Source organism: Sus scrofa, chromosome 8 (genome assembly GCF_054392235.1).
Source record: "Sus scrofa isolate SSC_HxYL_T2T_F1_AM1 chromosome 8, Sscrofa_HxYL_maternal_Yorkshire_Landrace_v2.0, whole genome shotgun sequence".
Taxonomy (NCBI): domain Eukaryota; kingdom Metazoa; phylum Chordata; class Mammalia; order Artiodactyla; family Suidae; genus Sus; species Sus scrofa.
In genome coordinates, this window is record NC_139390.1 from 92,343,421 (window position 1) to 92,365,485 (window position 22,065).

At 38.4% G+C, this 22,065-nt stretch overlaps 1 protein-coding gene across 2 annotated transcripts in view; it reads right to left on the bottom strand.

Moving 5' to 3' along the window:
* The window catches only part of LOC102160366 (uncharacterized), a 229,294-nt gene that overhangs the window by 129,580 nt on the left and 77,649 nt on the right, over window positions 1-22,065 (bottom strand). The window contains exons 2-4 of one of the 2 annotated variants that reach the window (XM_084972837.1): window positions 19,358-19,434; window positions 18,742-18,846; window positions 18,063-18,159 (exon numbers count right to left, since the gene is read on the bottom strand). In XM_084972837.1, the coding sequence (XP_084828963.1) occupies window positions 18,802-18,846; window positions 19,358-19,434 (122 nt within the window). In that variant the 3' untranslated portion in view covers window positions 18,063-18,159; window positions 18,742-18,801. The remainder of the gene's footprint in view (window positions 1-18,062; window positions 18,160-18,741; window positions 18,847-19,357; window positions 19,435-22,065) is intronic. The other variant, XM_084972836.1, reaches the window with a different exon arrangement.

Here is a 22,065-nt window from a genome sequence, read left to right on the forward strand (position 1 = left end):
GAAGTTTGACAAACAACGGGATAGTTACAGTTTCAAAGTATTTCCACATGAAATATTTTATGGTGGCTAACTATGGAGACATCACCTTTATCAAAGCAAACATCATCAGTTATGGAACAAATGGAAACCAGGCACTACCTGAAAAGATACCACGTAAGTGAATACAGTATAATTTCAGTGATGTTCCTGCCCAAAACGAATGATTCTAATCTAATCATAAAGACACATCACACAAAACCCGACTGAGAGACATTCTAAAAAATAAACCACTCTATTATCTTCAAAGGTGCCAAGTTATAAAATCAAGGAAATAAGGAATTGCCTTAGACTGAAGGACACTAAAGAGGCATGACAACTACAATAGGTGACTCTGACCTGGAGTCTTTTGCTACAAAAGACAGTATTGGGCAATCAGCAAAATTTGCATGGCAAATTTTCTCTGTAAATGAGAGTTGTAATGTATTGATGTTAATTCCCTGACCTTGCAATGTGGTATGTAAGAGAAAGTCCTTGTCTTAGGAAATACCTATGAAAGTATTTGAGATTAAATACCTTACTCTCATATGGTACCAGCAATATCTGCAGACATTGTCAAATGTCCCTGAGGATTGGGGTCCCAAGAGGAAAATTGTCTCCATTGAGAACTGTTGGAATAAACCAACTGGGACAGAACTAACTTGGGCTCCACTTAAATGTCTTAAATCTCTGCTATAAAACTATCAGGAAACTACCAACTTTACAGGAGGGCATATAATAATATAAAGACAAATGGAGCAGAAAATCCTCTAATTAATTACCCAACATGTTAATTTCTTCTCCTTGATACACATAATAACAACTTTGGGGAATCTACTGGTCAATATCTTCATTCTACATATGAAGAAGGATCAGTCTCTTTTCTTACTTTTTGACAGCACCCATCAGGCCAAAATGGGCTCACAGCAGAGCATCTGGCTCAGTTAGATTTCCTCCGGGGCTTTAGAGAAGCCTCCTTCTGGTGTAAAGGATAAGTATACTAGTTTTAGCTTTACTTTTGACATTTTTCAATGTAATGTTTTGCCATTGCTCCATTAGAGATCACATTCCTTTGTTTTTTGAATGCTTATATATCCATTCTCATTTCATCAACTGGAAATGTTAAAAATCAGATAACTTACTGAAATGCTGACTAATAGCTGTCTTAAGCTAGCCCTGTGATTGTGTGAGTGTGTGAGCCATAATGGATAACAGAATTTTTAAAAGTCGAATATTTCTTCTGATGAAAAGCAACAGAAATTATAGTCTTTCAGAAGCTAAAAACATATGTACCCAAGGATGAAGCTACATAGGAAATGCTGACCAAACACAGTGATTCAAAGCGACACCACAGTCCTGTATCTTCCAAGAAGTATTGGATGGGTTCTTCTAAATCAGTATAGTTGACATTTTTTAATTTTTATTTATTTGTTTGTTTATTTATTTATTGCTTTTTAGGGCTGAACCCGAGGCATATGGAAGTTCCCAGGCTAGGGGTCAAATTGGAGCTTTAGCCCCTGGCCTACACCATAGCCACAGCAATGTGGGATCCAAGCCATGACTGCGACCTACACAATAGCTCATGGCAACGCTGGATCCTTAAGCCACTGAGTGAGGGCAGGGATTGAACCCACATCCTCCATGGATACTAGTCAGATTCATTTCTGCTGAGCCACGATGGGAACTCCCAGGACAGCTGACTTTTGAAGAATGTTTGGGGTTAGGGGTGCCAGATCCCCGCAGGCAAAAGTCTGCATGTGTAACTCTATAGTCAGACCCTATATCCAAGGTTCTGCATCTGTGGTTTCAACAACCTAGCATTGTATAGTATTGTGGTGTGTGCTAAGTGAAAAAAAGAAAGAAAAAAAAAACCTGCATCTAAGTCAATCCATGCAGTTCAAATTATACTATTCAAGGGTCATCTGAATCTGTACTGTCATCTAAATCAGAGCCTGAATCTATATCAACCAAGAGGTATGACAAGAACAATCAGGAGGCCGATTATCTGATCACACTGTTTTCTCCTCAATAGGGAAAAAGCCATTCCAGCCAGAGTCATCTGCTACAATGAATAACAAGGGTTTGGCTCTTCATTTCCTCATCTAACATTTATGTATTCAACAACAGACCTATTTGCCCAACATTGTGCTGGGTGCTGTGAAGATGTCTGAGCTGGAGTTTTCACATCTTAGTGGGTAAACCACATCTGAAAGGCTAAGCAAGACCACAAAAAACTCCAGTGCTGACAGCAAGTATCCAAGAATATAAAGCAAAATAAATACGTAAATAAAAATCTAGACATCATTTGAGTAAGAGAAAGAGATTAAAAAAGAATAAAGTCCTGGGATAAAAGCTTAAGTGTCATAGGAATAGACTCTGCTATGGCTGAATGTTTATGTCACCCCCAAATTCATATGTTGAAGCCCTAACCTCCAGTGTGATTGTACTTGGAGACCTTTGGGAGATAATTGGGTTTATATTGGATCATGAGGGTGGGAATGTCATGATGGAATTAGTGACCTTAGAGGAAGAGGAAGATCTCTATACCTCTACCTCTATCTCCGTATCTGTCTCCGTTTTTATCTCTGTTTCACCATGTAGAGGCACCCAGAAAAGGCCATATGAGCACACAACAAGAAGGCAGCTGTCTACATGCCAGGAAGTAAGTCTTCACCAAGAACCAAATGTGCTGGTGTTTTGACCTTGAACATCCCAGTCTCCAAAGCTATGAGAAATGAATGTTGTCTAAGCTACCCAGTCTACGGGATCCCATTATAGCCACCTGAGCTAAGACACTTTCCTTCCACAGTGCCAAAATTTCCTGTATCTTCTGTCCTTGTCACTGTGACTCTTTAGTATTACATATGTCTCCCGCACTCTTGTAAAATGAGAAAGTCCATATGGCTACCTTTATTCTTATAATAACATTACTGGCTTTTAAATCAAGTGACCTTTCCTTGGATCACAATGTGGAATACACATGGTACAAGCAGCTTATAATCCCCTGTTAACAAAGCTAATGAACTTAAGGTTGGTCTCTTAATTTTATTTGCCTTTTCATTTTCTCAACATCAAGGAGAAGAAAATTAGATCAAAATTAATGTGTAGACTCAAGAGACATTGGACTTCATGCCTACTCTCTTTATTACTCCAAATGTAATTAAGTATGTTGACTTCAATAAATGTACCTTCTGCTATGCATGCATCGATTTCAACAGTAATGAGTTTGCATTTATTATAATTTATTTTAGCCAGATAATTAATACCACTCTTGTTTATTTCTTCAATCATGAAGAAGAATGAGTGTTTGCTTATTTGTTTGCACATACTGATGAGTCAATGGTCTTTTATATGCTGCTAAACCACAGTATAAAATAAGGTGCAGGCTAAATGTGAGCTTCAAATCTCTCACCATTGATCTACTGCTCAGGTCCCAGAGCACAGGAGCTATTCTTTATGAAGACCCAGGTACAGCCATTTTTATTCTATCCAATGTAACAGAATTCTTAAACTACTAAGTCACCAGGAAGGCATCTTAAGAATAATCAATTACGTTTTTAAGTGTCTAAGATTCACCTTGAATTATGACATATGATTTTCAGCTTCATAATTTTTTTTGGCTACTTGGAAATTTTGTTTCTACCAAACTTATAATTTATTACATAACTCTCATATCTTCCTTTCTGTGCATATTTGCACTATCTGGTTGTTTCTGGTGTCTTTGCCCCTTTTACCTTCCCCTCCTTCATAGATTGTCTCTCTTACTGAATCATGTCCTTGCTGGATCTTCATAAGATATAAAGAAAGAAAACCCAAGGAACAAATTTTACTGTTCAATTATTTACCAAAACCTTTTTCCCTTTCTTTCTTGATGTGTTAGTCAAAGAAAATTTATACATTAGTATATCTACTCCAGAGAAAATTTATACTTCAGTATATATATTAATATATACATATATATGATAGATCTATAATATTACCCTACAATGCATGTATTTGTCCAACATCGTGCTACGTGTTACAGAGATTTATTATAAAGAATTGGCTCACACAATTTATGGAGGCTGAGAGGGCCCAAGATCTGAAATCAGGAGACCCAAGAGAGCCACTGTGTATTTCCGGTCCAAATCTGAAGGCCTGAGAACCATGAAAGCTGATGGTGTAAGGCTAGTCAGAAAGCGGGCAGTCTCAGGACCCCCAAAAAATCAAAGCTAGAAAAGACCAATGTTCCAGTTCAAGCCACCATACAGAAGGAATTACCTCTTAACTCAGCCTTTGTGTTCTATCCAGACCATTAATTGACTGTGCAGTGATGATTTTTGGATTCGACCGCAAAAGCAAAGATGAAAATAAACAAAAATAAACAAGTAGGACTACATCAAACTAACAAGTTCTGCACAGCAAAGGAAACCATCAGCAATTAAAAGGTAACCTAGAGTGTGGGAGAAAATATTTGCAAATCATTTATCTGATAAGGGAATAATATCTACCCACACTAAGAAGGGCAATCTGCTTTACTCACTATTGATTCAAATGTTAATTTCATTCAGAAACACCCTCACAGGCACACCCAGAATAAAGTTTAGCCAAATGTCTGGGCACTCAGTCAAGTAGACATAAAATTAATCATCACGTTGGTGTCTTTCTCACAAAAATTTATAGCAGCATCATATTGAAAGACTTTCACTAAACTTCTTTAGAAACTCACAAATAGTAAAAGGAGACATTAACTATCTACATTTTAGTGACTTTTGCTAACAATAGCTTGTTCTAGATCATCAACACCATCCAAAAGAAAATTCTGCAATGAGAAAAATGTTCTGTACTTACCTTGTCCAATACAATAGCCACTAGTCACATGTGGCCATCAAGCCCTTGGGATGTGACTAGTGCAACTGAGAAAGTGATTTTTAATTTTGCTTAATTTTAATTAATTCTTTTTGTATTTTTAGGCCCATGCCCATAGGAGGTGGGAGTTCCCAGGCTAGGGGTCAAATCAGAGCTGTTGTTGATGACCTATGCCAGAGTCACAGCAATGCCAGATCTGAGCCACGTCTGCAACCTACACCACAGCTCACGGCATGCCGGATCCTTTAATCAAGCAAGGCCAGGGATCAAACCTGCATCCTCATGGATACCAGCCAGGTTTGTTACCACTGAATCATGACAGAAACTCCTTAATTCTAATTAATTTAAATTTAAACAGCCGCTTGTGGCTGGAGACTACCATAGCAACAATTCTATCATCAACTGTATCATCATAACTCCAGATGATTCAATATTATTTTATAAGGGTGTTAAATTCTCAAATATAAAATACTCAGACATGTGAACACTTGCCCCTGAGCTTTCTAATTAGGAAGAAAAATATGAAGGGAAATGGGAATGATGGATATCTTGATGATTTACATCTTGAGCTTAGTTTTGGGCTTCTGAGTCCTGACTTTAGAGGGCTACTAAAATGTAAATTAAAGCTACTTCCTTTCTGGCTTTAGGTACTCTTCTCTCAAATTATTCAAATGGGCTAACTTGATTTAATCAAAGAGAAGCTAGACATTTGGTCATAAATGCAAAAATGCACTTTTCTAAGTCTCAGTTCATAAGAACAACATCAGCATCTTCATCATAGTACATTAAAAGGAACACCTACACAATAAGCCTCTTAAGGTGTGAAGGGAGTACCCAGAAAGAGAATTGATTTCTACCATTGTCCTAGGACACTTTTCATGGAAGCTCACTATTCTCTGACAAGCTCAGGGGTCTCCCTGCCAGATTAGAGAGATGCCATCTTCTACATTCATTGAGTTCCACCAGAGATGAAGGGTGAGCTGGAACGCTCTCAGTGGGAAGCATAGCATTAACGATTTGCAAGTGGGCAAGGGAACACAAAGATTACAGAAAACAGGGTTATTACTGTGCAAGAAAGCCATGGATCAGTTATCTACGGCAGGTAAGGCCAGAGAGTGCATTTGAAGGTAAGCGGATTCCTAGTACATTTTTAAAATATTCCAAATGCCACATAGATTATTTTTCATTCTAATGGCAGTACATAAATGCTAAATTAAGCCAACATTGCTTATTGTCAAATATACTAGTCATCTCTTGATCAGAGTTTTCACCTCTAGAATAAAACATTTTTACACATAATGTCTAATTCTTGAATTTCTACAAAAATACAGATAACTCTTGAAATGCTGATGAGGCCTTAACAAATTTCCAGTACAAAAGAATACTGATTGCAATTTACAGTGGCCAAAGAAGAATAGGTCTGCCGTCAACAGATCTTTAAGTCAGATATCCTTATTTTAGTAACTCAAAATTGACAATGGCTGTTGTATTTTTTTTTCCCACTGCATGAAGAATATCAATGATCCTTGTCTCTACTATAAAGTGTTGTCAACATCAGCTAGAAATTTTGACTCTCACATCCTTAAGAAATAAGCAAATTCATTTCAGGAAACACCAACTTTGTCCTGGGGCCAAAATTCTCTATTAAATCATTCAAATAATGTGTTTTTTGGTAGAATCCATTTTATCAACTTTATTCTTTCAAAATTCTAAATATTTTTTTCTGAAAAATTTCGGAGTGATGTCAGTAGTCTTCTATTTAAATCATTCTCTAAAAACAGTTTTCCAATTTTTCATTCCCAAACATATTGAGAGTGTAAAAGTTCTGCTATCAGACCAAGCTAAAGTCAACTGCCAGGTATAGAGACTGAAATGCCCGTTTTAGTCACATTCTGATGCTTCACAAGAACAACAGGACACTCATATAGAATAAAATGGTTATTTTCCCCCATCAAAAGCTCACCTTCTGCCTGAAAATCAGAAGTTCCACTACTACTGAAGTGTTTGTAGAGGCACCAATATGTGCTGGAATGCTATGAGTTAAGCTGAGGAGCAAATGTGTGCATGTGCGCCCGTATGCAATATTGACAGGAACTATCTTCTCTGTGGACTCGACGTCTTCATTATGGTGGTAGGTTTATCTCTCTCTTGAAAACCATCCTTTCATCACTGTCTATTTTATACCCATTCCAGGGTTTCTCAGTCTATGCTGTTCACTTTATGGACTGGATAATTCTGCATGCAAGGGGCTGCCCCATGCATTGCAGGATATTTAGTACCATCCCTTATTCTATCCACTATTTGATAACTAGTACCCCATATTCCCAGCTTTGACATCCAAAATGGCTCCAGACATTTTTTACTCAATGTCCCATGGGAGGAAAAATCTCTCAGGTTGAGAATCAGGTTGAGAATCACCTTAACAGACCAGCTCCAGGGATTTATGCCCTTTCCAACAAACCTGGTAAAACCATTACCAGAGAATCTAGTTTGAATCAGCTGAGATCTTTGTTGTATACTTAAATGTATATACATTACAGATGGAGGTTTAGATAACAAGAATTTAGAGCATCACTTTAGGAAAAAGGTCCGTGATAGTGAGGAAAGGCTTTAACTTTCCCATTCTTCAACCCACAAAAATTTTTCTGATAGGCCTTAGCTTCATTCCCAATGCTAAAACTTCTCTAATGGGTCCTGCTATTTCCTTTTGAAAGGAGTTTTGTGCAATCACTTTCTTTTTAATGACTTGCGTAAAATATCCTGTCAACGTGGGCTGAAAAAATTCTTTTCTTATTCACACGAGAACAAAAATCTTCATTAAAGTATTTGGGCTTTCCTTTCACCGGCTGCAAGGAATTTAGATGATAATGTCCATTCTTCACAAGCTTGCATTATTTTTATGAGCCAACCTTCTCAAAGAATTTGTGGTCAGAGAGTACATTTTAAATGATCTAGATGGAATTTTGAATGAAACTAATAATTCATTTTCAATATTCAAAGATCTTGGTTTTATTAATTTTCTATTGTTTTTTGAATCTCTATTTTATTGATTTCTTCTTTGATCTTTATAATTTCCTTCCTTCTGCTGACTTTAGGTCTTTTTTGTTCTTCTTTTTCTAATTTGTTTAGGAGGAGGGTTAAGTTGTCAATTTGAGATCTTTCTTCTTTTTTGAGAAAGGCCTGCATCGCTATGAATTTCCCTCTGAGCATTGCTTTTGCAGTGTCCCATAGATTTTGAGAGGTTGTATCTTCATTATCATTTGTCTCCAGGTCTTTTTTAATTTCCTTCTTGATTTCCTCATTGACCCGTTGGTTTTTCAGTAGCATGTTGTTTAGTCTCCATGTAGTAGGTTTGTCTCATTTCTATTCCTGTGGTTGATTTCTTTGAAAAGGTAAACAAAATTGACAAACCCCTGGCTAGACTCACCAAGAAGAGGAGAGAAAGAACCCAAATAAACAAAATTAGAAATGAAAAAGGAGAAATCACAACAGATACAGCAGAAATACAAAAAACCATAAGAGAATACTATGAACAACTATACGGCAACAAGGTTGACAAGCTGGAAGAAATGGACAATTTTCTAGAATCTTACAGCCTGCCAAAACTGAATCAAGTAGAAACAGACCAACTGAACAGACCGATCACTAGAAATGAAATTGAAGAGGTCATAAAATCACTCCCTACAAATAAAAGTCCAGGACCAGATGGCTTCACAGGTGAATTCTATCAAACATATAAAGAGGAATTGGTGCCCATCCTCCTTAAACTCTTTCAAAAGGTTGAAGAAGAAGGAATACTCCTAAAGACATTCTATGATGCCACCCACCATTACCCTAATTCCAAAACCAGACAAAGATAACACCAAAAAAGAAAACTATTGGCCAATATCTTTGATGAATATAGACAGAAAAATTCTCAACAAAATTTTAGCCAACCAAATCCAACAACATATAAAAAAGATCATACACCATAACCAGGTAGGGTTCATCCCAGGTTCACAAGGATGGTTCAACATACGCAAATCAATTAACGTCATACACCACATTAACAAAAGAAAAGTCAAAAATCATATGATCATCTCAATAGACGCAGAAAAAGCATTTGACAATGTCCAACATCCATTCATGATCAAGACCCTCGCCAAAGTGGGTATACAGGGAACATTCCTGAACACAATCAAAGCCATTTATGACAAACCCACAGCAAATATAATACTCAACAGAGAAAAACTGAAAGCCTTCTCACTCAAATCTGGAACAAGACAGGGATGCCCACTCTCACCACTGCTCTTCAACATAGTTTTGGAAGCCCTAGCCACAGCAATTAGACAAACAAAAGAAATAAAAAGCATCCATATAGGAAGAGAAGAGATCAAACTGTCACTGTATGCAGATGACATGGTACTATACATAGAAAACCCTAAGGACTCAACCCCAAAACTACTTGAACTGATTAATAAATTCAGCAAAGTAGTAAAATATAAGATTAACATTCAGAAGTCAGTTGCATTTCTAGATATCAACAATGAAATATTAGAAAAGGGATACAAAAATACAATACCTTTTAAAATTGCACCTCACAAAATCAAATACCTGGGAATACACCTGACCAAGGAGGTAAAGGACTTATATTCCAAGAACTATAAAACTTTAATCAAAGAAATCAAAGAAGATGTAAAGAAATGGAAAGATATTCCATGTTCCTGGATTGGGAAAATCAATATTGTGAAAATGGCCATACTACCCAAAGCATTCTACAGATTCAATGCAATCCCTATCAAATTACCCATGATATTTTTCACAGAACTAGAACAAACAATCCAAACATTTATATGGAACAACAAAAGACCCAGAGTTGCCAAAGCAATCCTGAGAAACAAAAACCAAGCAGGAGGCATAACTCTCCCAGACTTCAAGAAATACTACAAAGACACAGTCATCAAAACAGTGTGGTACTGGTACCAAAACAGACAGACAGACCAATGGAACAGAATAGAGAACCCGGAAATAAACCCTGACACCTATGGTCAGTTAATCTTTGACAACGGAGGCAAGAACATAAAATGGGAAAAAGAAAGTCTATTCAGCAAGCATTGCTGGGAAACCTGGACAGCTGCATGCAAAGCAATGAAACGAGAACACACCCTCACACCATGCACACAAATAAACTCAAAATGGCTGAAAGACTTAAATATACAACAGGACACCATCAAACTCCTAGAAGAAAACATAGGCAAAACACTCTCTGACATCAACATCATGAATATTTTCTCAGGTCAGTCTCCCAAGGCAACAGAAATAAGAGCAAAAATAAACCCATGGGACCTCATCAAACTGAAAAGCTTTTGCACAGCAAAGGAAACCAAAAAGAAAACAAAAAGACAACTTACAAAATGGGAGAAAATAGTTTCAAATGATGCAACCGACAAGGGCTTAATCTCTAGGATATATAAACAACTTATACAACTCAACAGCAAAAAAGCCAATCACCCAATGGAAAAATGGGCAAAAGACCTGAATAGACTACTCTCCAAGGAAATATACAGATGGCCAGCAAACACATGAAAAAAAAAAAATCAGCATCACTGATTACAAGAGAAATGCAAATCAAAACTACCATGAGATACCACCTCACACCAGTCAGAATGGCCATCATTAATAGGTCTACAAATAACAAGTGCTGGAGGGGCTGTGGAGAAAAGGGAACCCTCCTGCACTGCTGGTGGGAATGTAAACTGGTACAGCCACTATGGAGAACAGTTTGGAGATACCTTAGAAATCTACACATAGAACTTCCATATGACCCTACAATCCCACTCTTGGGCATCTATCCAGACAAAACTCTACTTAAAAGAGACACATGCACCCACATGTTCATTGCAGCACTATTCACAATAGCCAGGACATGGAAACAACCCAAATGTCCATCGACAGAGGATTGGATTCGGAAGAAGTGGTATATATACACAATGGAATACTACTCAGCCAAAAAAAGAATGACATAATACCATTTATAGCAACATGGGTGGAACTAGAGACTCTCATACTGAGTGAAATAAGTCAGAAAGACAAAGACAAATACCATATGATTTCACTTATAACTGGAATCTAATATACAGCACAAATGAACATTTCCACAGAAAAGAAAATCATGGATCTGGAGAATAGACTTGTGGCTGCCCGGGGGGAGAGGGAGGAAGTGGGAGGGATTGGGAGCTTGGGGTTATCGGATACAACTTGGAATGGATTTACAAGGAGATCCTGCTGAGTAGCATTGAGAACTATGTCTAGATACTTATATTGTAACAGAACGAAGGGTGGAAAAAAAAATGTATACATGTAAGTTTATCTTGGCCCCCAAGCTGTACAGCAGAAAAATAAATAAGTAAATTTTTTAAAAATTTCAAAAAAAATTCAAAGATCTTGAATGTTTTGATTATAACATCTAGAGGTTGTAGCAGAATATGAACATCACAGACCATAAACATCTCTGCCTCTTCTTCCTCCTTCCCCTAATGGCCACCTGCTCAGATGGTAGAACACTGATATCTTTCCACAGCTCCTTTCATATAGACCTATAATTAATTACATTTCATGCTAGGAGTTTTCAATAAGAAGCGGCTGCCACTCTCTGCTAGAAGTTATGACATTTAGAAGTTCAGTCATGTTGGGAAAATGCAAAACACCTAAACAAAAGCTGGATGCCTGTAAAGCACTAAAATTTAAACATCATTTCTTGTTGCTTTCTTTCAGCTGCATAAAATGATACATTCAAATAGGCATTTTTCTGATGGTGTTTGTGGTTTTCAGAGATTCCTTTGAACTTCCTTTGATCTAACTGGATCTCATTAACAGGCTCCTTTTGACAGTCCGTAGCCATAAAGCAATTGGTAGTTAGAAAAATAATTCCACTAAAAACACACACAAAAAACTGTAATCTCCAGTTGCAATTTGTAAAGGAACAAATAAATATTTAGTTTTAATACTTTCAAATCAACTGTTGGCCTTCTCTTATAAGCTGATTTCTTTCTCCCTTTTCAATTCAGATCATATATTGTCTAAATTTTATTCTCTTGTTAAAATGTCTATTTAGTAACTTATTTTGAATCATTTTATAGTATCTTTGAAAATGTTTTATTTCATTCCTATTCATTATAAAGTGTGAAGGGACAATCAGATTTCTATGACCTTTTTTAAGTTAGTTGACTTTGGGAAAGGAACAGAACTTTTATAATACAATCTGAGTCTTTTCTGATTTTCAGACAGCTTTTAAAAAGCACGTATAGATTCAATTTTTGTACTGCTAAAGCTCATGTTTTCTAATGCTACTTACTCTTCTTTCAACTCTCTGTGTTCTCGCCACTGACCATTTTATAAGACTAAAGTAAATATAAAGTAAATATAAATTCATATGGCCAAATACACACAAAATTCTCCCTATATCAAACTGTGTTTGGGAAATGACTCATATTCTATTAGAAAGTTAAATCCAAATTCTTTACATTAATTCTAGATATTCTTGCTTTTATTTAAACTTGACATTATTTTCTCTCTAATTTTGAACTCATGGTGAATGTTAATTTGCAGTAACTCTGAAAAGTTCACATGAATCAAAGTAATACAGAGAGATGTGTTGTTAAAAAGGAAATTTGGGGAGTTCCCGTCATGGCTCAGTGGTTAATGAATTCGACTAGGAACCATGAGGTTGCAGGTTTGACCCCTGGCCTTGCTTAGTGGGTTAAGGATCCGGCATTGCCATGAACTGTGCAGACAAGGCTCAGATCCCGCATTACTGTGGCTCTGGCATAGGCCGGTGGCTACAGCTCCGATTCGACCCCTAGCCTGGGAACCTCCATATGCCACCGGAGTGGCCCTAGAAAAGGCAAAAAGACAAAAAAAAAAAAAAAAAAAAAAAAGGAAATTCAATGTTAGATCTGGGAGAAAAGATTGCCAAATGCTGTATGAGCTAAACCTTAGAACACGAGCAACTGGAAGGTGGGGAGCTACGTGAGCAACAGATTTTGATAACAGTATAATGGACTTTAGCAGGAAAGCTAAGGCCAGTCGTAAAGGGCTGGCAGGTATCGGAGGACAAAACGTGGTAAGCAATCAATCACAATATGCCTGAAGTATGAGATGAGGGTTAGAATAGAGGATCAGGGTATAAGTACACAGAAAAGAGTCTGGAAGACCAACTATCAGAAAGGAACATGACAATCCAGGTATCATACCCTGGGAAGATCACCCACGTTTAATTCAACAGACCTGGATTCAAACAGGCACCTCCATTTATAAGCCATAATACCTCTGGCTGGAACTCAGTCTCCTCACCAGCTTTCTAAAGAAATCAAAGTCACAGGACAAAGCAAGTGGGAGAGCAAGGTAACTAGGGTTGCACCTCAATCCCAGTCATTTACATGGTTCCTGTAAAGGAGAAGCCAGTACCAGCATCATTCGCAAAGCCTTGCAGCCTTGAGGAAGAAAGTGAGGATATACTGGGCACAAAAGGGAAGGAGTGCCTGGGTGATAAAATGCAAATCCCCCGAAAGGGATGAACTCTGCTACTGAAACCATCTGAGACTCTTTTTGCTACCATCTTAGACTTTTACTAAGCCATGAACTCTTTAAGGCTTAAGCCATATTCCAGCAGAGCAATGAAGTTTTTAGACGTCCTCGTGTTCCTCTTATCTCATCCCAGAAGAAATTCAGAAACAAAATGGAAATGGAGAAAGTAAAGTAAGTGTTTAAGTAAGAAATATGCCTCCAGAGAGGAGGTGGGCAGACAGGTGAGCATCTGCCCTGTGTTTCTTGAGCCTGTTCTGAGGGGCATACAAATGAAGGGGCGGAATATTCATTGGGTAAAGAGGGGCTTGAGAGTCCAGTTGTAATCCCTGATATTCATTCCGCTCCACCTTCCCAAAGGGAGGAGGGATTTTTGTCCTTATTTAGCCCTGCTAGGAAGTGTCAGGGCCATGGTGCATGGTGGGAAATTTTATCTGCAAGGCTAATTTTATGGTAATGAGGTTATAATGAGAAACAGGTTACATTCAGATGCTAGAGATTCATGCCTTTTCCCACCTTTCTTTGTCTGTCTCCAGGACACATATCACCCCAAAATGTGTAGTTTCCTATCAGTCTAGAGGTTCCTGCTTTTCTTTACCCATGGACACTCGCTGTTTACAAGATGCATGGTTTCCTGCCACCTGGTCCGTGGCCCCCTTTCTCTGCTCAGACCTAGCTATCTGCCTGCTAAAACACTTGCAGTATGAAGCCAGCTTCCATTGGCCCAAGGCTTCTGCAAAGAATCACTTCCCTGGGGTTGTCTGTTAAACTCACTCCAAGCCCTCTGCTCAGAGCACACTAACCACAGCACACCAAAAGAAATCTTTATTTTTTAAAACCCAACCACCATAGAGTATAATATAGTACTATATAAATTTAAAGTACGATAGGCCAAGTTCACAGTGTCCCAGTAGAGAGCTCTTTTCTCAAGTATCCACACACTGACCTTGCAAATGTATTTTATTATCTGCACTAAGGAGAACGTAGTGAAGCATATAAATTACATCATTTGTCCAAGAAGACATTAATCACAAACAGCAGAGACAACCTCCCAACCCTGGTCTGTCTGATTAGTTCCTTCCAAAAAAAAGAAAGAAAAGAAGGAGAGAGGGAGGAGGAGCAGAGGGAGAGAGAGTGGGAAGGAGATGGAGTTTCTGTTGTGCATGTTCAATTTTCATAGGTGCCACTACCTATTCCCCAGATGAGAGCTATTATTATCTATGCCTTCCACTAGAATAAACCCTTTATGTGGAGGCTGGGTCTATAATCTTACATTTCCTAATAAGTTCTTGAGAGAAACCTGCTCTCCTTAGTTCCAAGCTGTCTTTCAATATCCCTAGCTCTCCAAATACTGTGGGGGTTTTTTGGCACAACAAAACAGTTTGAGAGTCTCCTGATCCCAGCCAGTGATCATCCTGGCAGTGGAGTCCCTGCCCTCAGCACCAAGCTGCCAAAATAATTGACTTTGTGTCTCAAATCATCCTACGTGGCTATAACAAGCCCTGGGCATCCCAAAATAGGAGAGGGAAAAAGATTAGATGCATGGATTTGTATAGGTCTTCACATTTAGAAACGGACATTCTACCAGTCATGAAACTTAAACCAAAGCAAATTATATTAGTGACTTATTTTTCACTGGAATGAGAAAATCTCATCCTCAAAGAAGAGGCTAGCATGGCCCATTAGATATCATACCTTACTATACAGAGGTTCCAAGATATCCCAAATATTCTGTCATATATTCGCAATAATCCCAAGGAAGCTTGAAAGAAAACTATAGCTGATACCCAATAACGTGGATTGCACATCACACAAACTCTTCCCCTCTCTCATCCCATGAGAATAGAAGCGATATTTCAGGCTCATTGCTAAACACATGTTTCCATCCAAAGGCCATAGCTGCCAAACCTTCCTGAAATTTATGGTAACATAGTCTAAATATTTGAAAAGTAAGAAATAAGAAATCAAAGGCAGATTTCTTTGTAACCACAACATTTTCAAGGTGGCATGTGTTCTCAGGCAGCAGGGTTATTTTGGTGAAATTCCCAAAGTTTCTTACCACTCCCCATTCAAGGGGACTCATTGTTTTGGCCAAGAGCCAGTATAGCTGAATGCAGATAAAAGTCTTGACTTTGGGATTTAAAAATAATGACTTTACAGCAAGGAAAATGCTGTGTCAAAGAGGATATTTGGTGAGGGGAGTGGTTATTAAAAGATGGTTTTTGTCTGTCTTTTAGTTTCTCAAAATTAAGCCTTAATGAAGTAAGAATATAAAGTATATTCTATAAATTAAAGACTAAAAAGAAAAGAAATAAAGCACCAGTTTATTCTTACCCCCACTCTCAAAACTAGAATAGTGTTGCCTAATCTAAGACAGGAAAGAATTTAAGAAAGGAGATACTAAAGAGAGATTAGATACTGATAAGTCCCTAAGAAAGGCCAGGTGTCCCTACCCTTCCCAGAACTCAAACCAGGTGGGTATGAGTCATGATAAATCCCAAGATGAGTCTCAGTGTCCAAGAGCAGAAAAGCTGGGGGATGGAGACCCCGTATCTTCCTTTCTCATGAAGCATATGGAGGGGACAAAACTCCAGAGGAATATTGCATGCCCACCACCACAGGGCTGGTGAGTGCTCAGGCAGAGAATTTTGAGTCCGAACACCAAGTCTCTTCCAAGAAACACAGAAGAATATTCTAGAATTTCCCAGTACACAAGATAGCTGAGTGAGCTGATGACTTAAAGAGTGTTTCAACAGGGGGACCCACGGAAAAGAATGATCGCCTCCATTGCTGCTCAAAGTGAGGTCCAAGGATGGGGAGGGATGCTGTGATAAAAATTAATCAATAGTCCATCTATGAAAGAAGTGGGAAATTGTATTTGAGCCAAATTTGAGGATTATAACCTGAGAAGAGCATCTCAGAAAGCTCTGACAACTGTTCCACCTGTTAGAAGTCAAAACACAGTTATAGTTTTTTGAGACAGAGGCTATACATTAAATGATGTATTACTGAGAGTTTACACAACCCAGATCTAGCCACCATTGAGATCCCTTACCAGATCAACAAGGAGTGTGATCTTTCAGGTGTTGTCTTATTGATGCTGGGAGAACATTGCTCTTTACAGCTGAGCAGATATTTCTGCCAGCGGGGAGGTTTGGTGCATGCATAACGCCAATACACAATGCACAGTAGACAGGAAGCCAAAGGGCAGAGAAAATTTTTTGTGTTTAATTTTTCTTGTCTTTCTATAAAATATGAATTTTAGTTCACAGTCCATGAACTGGTATTAAGTGTCCGTGATGAAATATGTACAAAAATTAAGAGTAAGCCCTTGAAACTTTCAGAGCAATTTGACATTATCACAACATCCAAATGCGTGATCAGTGGACTCCCCTATTGAGAAAGGTATAGACTAATTTTTGGTTTCACCTTCATGTGCTGAGATGCATGTCACATAAGTTGCATGCTAAATTGGTTAACAAAAAATTAGAGGGAAAAATCACCCTTCATTATAAACAGTTTGAGAGGCACTGAACAATTCCCAAGGAGACTAAAACAGGTGCAGGGCCATCTCAGTGGATACAAGAATGAATCAATGGCAAAAGTTGACCCAGGACATGTTACATGGGCAGGAATCCACACGCCAGCAATAACCCAGGGCCTGTTCCCCCACAAGCTATAAATACCCCCTAGTGTGCGGAGCCTGAAATGACTGAGAAAACACTGAAGTGAGTTTACAGAACTGACTAGATTCAGTTTTCTGACAGTAGGTATAGTGAGAGCTCAGATTAAATTCAATTATAGAAAATGTATGAAAAAAAAACTTTTTAAAAAATATTTTTGAAAAATTATCACACTGGATTTTATGCCTGAAGAAAGTACAACAACAGGTGCTTTGCTCTGACAGTCCCCAATAGCATGTTACAACATAAACTTAACAGCTCAGATATTTCTATTTTACAATAGCAAAAAACAAACAAACAAACAAAAAACCTGTTGCTGCATAAGAACCTAATTTTTGTGGTCTTGCTCATTTACGCTTAAAAGGAAACACACATTTTGCCACTAGAGCTAAACTGGGGGAAATCTGTAGAAATATTTAACAATAAACATGTGTTATTTCATTCTGTGTTGAAAATATAATTTGGTGGTTTGGATTCAAGGAGCAGAGATCCACTCAACTAACTTTATGGAAACAAGAACTTATTGAAAGGAGACCCATGGACCGGAATGGGCACGACTAGGATGCCATCAGCAAGGTGACCCTGAGGACTAGATACGCCTTCATTCTCTTCTGCCTCTAATGGCATCTCTCAAGTTGCCAAAAGCAGATGTCTTTCTCTGCTCCTCTTTGCCTATCCATCCCACCTTTGTCAACATGCTTCTTCTGCTTATTCACATTTTCTGCCCGTTATAGCCACATGTCCCCATTTTTAACCTCAAATACTGCCTGCTACTAAAACTTAGTTCAAATTCCTGAAGTGGAGGATTATATTGGCTCTTTTTTCCCCCTTAAAGTAGACCACTTGCCTAAGAGCACTCTAGCTAGTCTTTGACAGACTGCCCTTGGGTCAGTTAGTCTCCCTAAATATAACCAGCTTTATCCCACTAGAATGGGGGTAAGAATCATTACTCACATGGCTATCCTTCCATCGGGGTAATGGGCAGGAAAATTTCACTCAAGAATGGCCAGTGATTTGCCAGGTATTCTGAGGGTCGGCACATCCATTACACCTGAGGGCAAGAGCACCCAGATCAACTTTTCCTCTTTGCTAAGAATCTCTAGACAATGCTAGTGGGAGAGCCTCAGCAGCCCAGGAGATGGATGGTAAATGTGCACATTTTCATAGGCTACAGAATGTCCAAACTTGCTTCTCAAGTTCACATTTTCCACTCTATCTCCATTTTTAAGGGGGGGGAGGGATGATTACAGCAATGCCTAATTTCCCTTTCTAATGTTTACTGCTAAATCATAAAACATTGTGATATTGACTTGACTCATTTGTCTGCATTATACACATAATTCTATTTTGAGCCCAAAGGACCTTATACAATGACATTGCAAAGGCAATACGGTAAACATAGGAGAAAACAACTCAGTATCAGCTGTAAGCCTTGATTCAAGTTTAGCTTATAGAATGACCATCATGGTTTGAGAGTGAGCCCTTTCACCCCAAAATATTTTGAAGTCCAGAGCAACAAAGAACATAATTTCTTCTTCTGTCATCTCTAAACAATTAGCCTCATTTACTCATGACCTCTTGAGTTAGTTCATCAGCCCCCATCTCTTCTGCTCTTTCATCAGGGCAAACTTACCATCTTCTCTGTAGGATCCAAGTCGACTATGCTCATAAAATGACTTCCTTCCATGTTTCTCTAATGTCTTGACTCATGTGCCATCAGCATCACCACCTCCTTTTCCTTAGGATAAAGAAAGGAGATGGAAGATATGATCAGATCCAGAAGACAGTTCCCCTGGTCCATGGCGGCTGTATATTTCCAGATACATCTCTGAACAGAGTAAGTGGGGGAGAAGAAGTTGGAAAATGGGGTTTCACTATACATTAGTGCCACTGATAGGGTCACAGATGTCTGCTATTATTGTTGTTGTTTCAGGGATTACCTTGAGTCATAGATAATAAGTCAGAAAAAGATATGTCTTTCCTTTAAAAGATCTGAGAGTTTATAAGGACATTCTTGGTGAGATCAGAGTTTTAATTAGTTTGAGGAATAAAATAGCCATGCAAGGCTTAGAAAGAGAGGTCACAGTGACAGGTGGAGTTAAAGGAGGACTGTGCTCCCTGGTGATCAGGGACTTCATTGCTAGCATTCTGGATGACTGAGACAATAAAGGGTGGAGCTGGATCAGGAAGAGCAGAGAAAAAGGGAGAGCAAGGCATGTGCTGTCCCACACCCCACATCCCACACTCACCATCAGGTGAGTCCCAGGGGCCAGACCGAAGGCAGGAGGAGTGGCCAGAGCTGATACAGCAGTGGATGTCTCCTTATCTAGAGGGAAACATCAGAGACATGAATAAAGGTAGCTATCTAACACTAATACTGACCTTTCCAAGCCCTTTGGTCAAAAGAACCACATCACTGTCAGCATCCTGAAGTTTAATAATTACTTTGACCACATCAAAGTTTGATTATTACTTCAACCACACCTTTGCTAGCATCCTGAAGTTGTACAATTACTTCAAGCACTGCTTCTAATGGAGCATTAGCTCAAACAGTCAAAAAAGTAAGCAAACAAAATTTGCAAATGATAGCAAAACTTTCACACAAGGTACAGAGCTCAATAAGATAGTGAAAACTGTAATTGTCCTACGGATTTTTTTTTTATAGTCTTAGAGCAAATGTTTCAGTGTTAGCATGCAGCTGAAACAGACCTGTAAATAATACCAAGAACTCAGACTAATAGCCTTTTTTTTTTTTTGTGGCAAGTGCAGAATTTAATAATGACATCAGACAGAAAAAGGATATAATGAGAAGGAAATTATTTGATTTTGAGTTTCCATGTTCTCAGACAAATGGTAGTTTGAAAAAAAGAAACTATGCATGAAGCACTGACAGGAGGCCAAAGTTTAATGATCCTAAGTCAGCTCCAACTTATTATTAAAGACAGATGTGGCATTTTATTTTCTAGCGGCCTAAATTAAAACTGTTCTCACTTACAGATATATAGAACTGACTTGTGGTTGCCAAGAGGGTGGAGGGAGGCAATGGGATGGACTGGGAGTTTGGGATTAGTAGATGTAAACTATTACATTTAAAACAGATAAGCAATGAGGCCCTACTGTATAGCACAGGGAACTATATCTGGTCTCTTGGGATAGACCATGATGAAAGGTCATATAAGAAAGGGAAGGTATATATGACTGGATCACTTTGCTATACATCAGAAATTGGCATAACATTATAAACCAACTAGTCTTTAACAACAACAAAAAAATTGTTCTTGCTGTCAGCGTAAAATTCTATTTAGCTTTCACCCCCAAAGAAACACGAGTGTTAGGGTATAACTCTCAACATATTAGGGGTTAATCTTGGGCTTATTGAAATCTGTGGGATTAAGGGGTATTATCCTAATATGTGTTGCATTCCAGTGCCTCGGGATCATAAGTTTAAAGGACACAGAAATTCTGGCTACAAAGGGCATAAATCCAAATCAAACAGACTTAAGTAAAATAGGAGTTACTAGTTCACAATGAGAATGTTCACGGGGAGGTATGACTGGGTCCAGGGGTTCCTGTAGTATCATCAGGAAGGTATCTCTATTCAACTTTTGGTCATCCTTCCCTTTATGTTGCATCTTTCTCAGGTAGGCTCCCCACTGTGAATATACCTGCATAGTTTGTTTCTTTCATTTTAGCAGGTAATTACTTTGGCTGAGCTTAAATTGAGATTTTGATGTTAGGGACAGCTATTCTAGTCTCTCTTCAGACTTTTTCTCTTTAGCTCAGTTGCTCTGAGTCTGTTCAACACAGCATGAACCAGAGATGAATCAGAGATGTAGAGAGACAGAATTTTGGGACCCTTCTCTGGTTCTTGCCATGCTGGGATTCCCCCACTCCTTTCAGCATCACATTTCCATGGCTTTGGTCTTCTGGCTCACTTGGCCAGAAAGCTGGAATGTTTTCCTGCTGTCACTCCTGCCTCTGCTGAAGGAATTGTGCAAACTGTCCTTAGGCAAAAAGACACAAAAATGAGGAATTTACTGTTGACAGTTCCATAGTTCTCTCTCCTGAGTGTGTACACAAGAATGCTTCTGGTCATTCTTCAAATAACAACTTTGGGAGTTCCCATCGTGGCACAGCAGAAACAAATCCAACTAGGAACTGTGAGGTTGTGGGTTCAATCCATGGCCTGGGCTCAGCGGGTCAAGGATCTGGCGTTGCCATGATCTGTGGAGTAGGTCACAGACAAGGCTCGGATCTGACGTTGCTGTGGCTATGGCATAGGCCAGCAGCTATAGCTCCAATTAGACTGGGAACCTCCACATGCTGTGGGTACTGCCCTAAAAAGAAAAAAAAAAAAAAAACCAACAGCCTTATATTAAACCCTAGTTTCATCCACTTGCTCCTTGTCTATCATTCCCAGAAGCAAAAGTCCTCCAGTCCTCCAAATTACTTGATTCTAAGAGGGGAAAAAAATCCTTCCATTGTATTGACCTTCAAAGGTCAAAAGATAGATATTTTTAAAGGTGGAATTAAATAACTTTTCCTGAAAAAGAATTAAATGTCTATATATCCTCATTCTTCTTTCTTAAAGAATGGATAATGGAAATCAGAGAGAGAAGTTTCTAGTATTTTTTAAAGAATTTATTACATGCCTACAAACAGTGAAAAACACTCTCTTATCTCATTTGTTTTTCCCATGAACACTTTCAGATGTACTATTCTCTATGTAATATTTGAGGAAATTGAGGTTAGAAGTTTAATGAAGTAGCAGGACTGAGGTTTGATTGAGCTTTGTCTTCTGAATCCAAGTCCACTTTTCCTTCTAAGAAGTCATGGTTTCCTGGGTTATTTGGTATATACCTTCAAATAATTTCCCTGGAACATAGATAAGAATGTTCAAGGGCAGTATATTAATTCCAAATTTGCAACGTAAAAAAATTTTCAATGATGCCTTCAA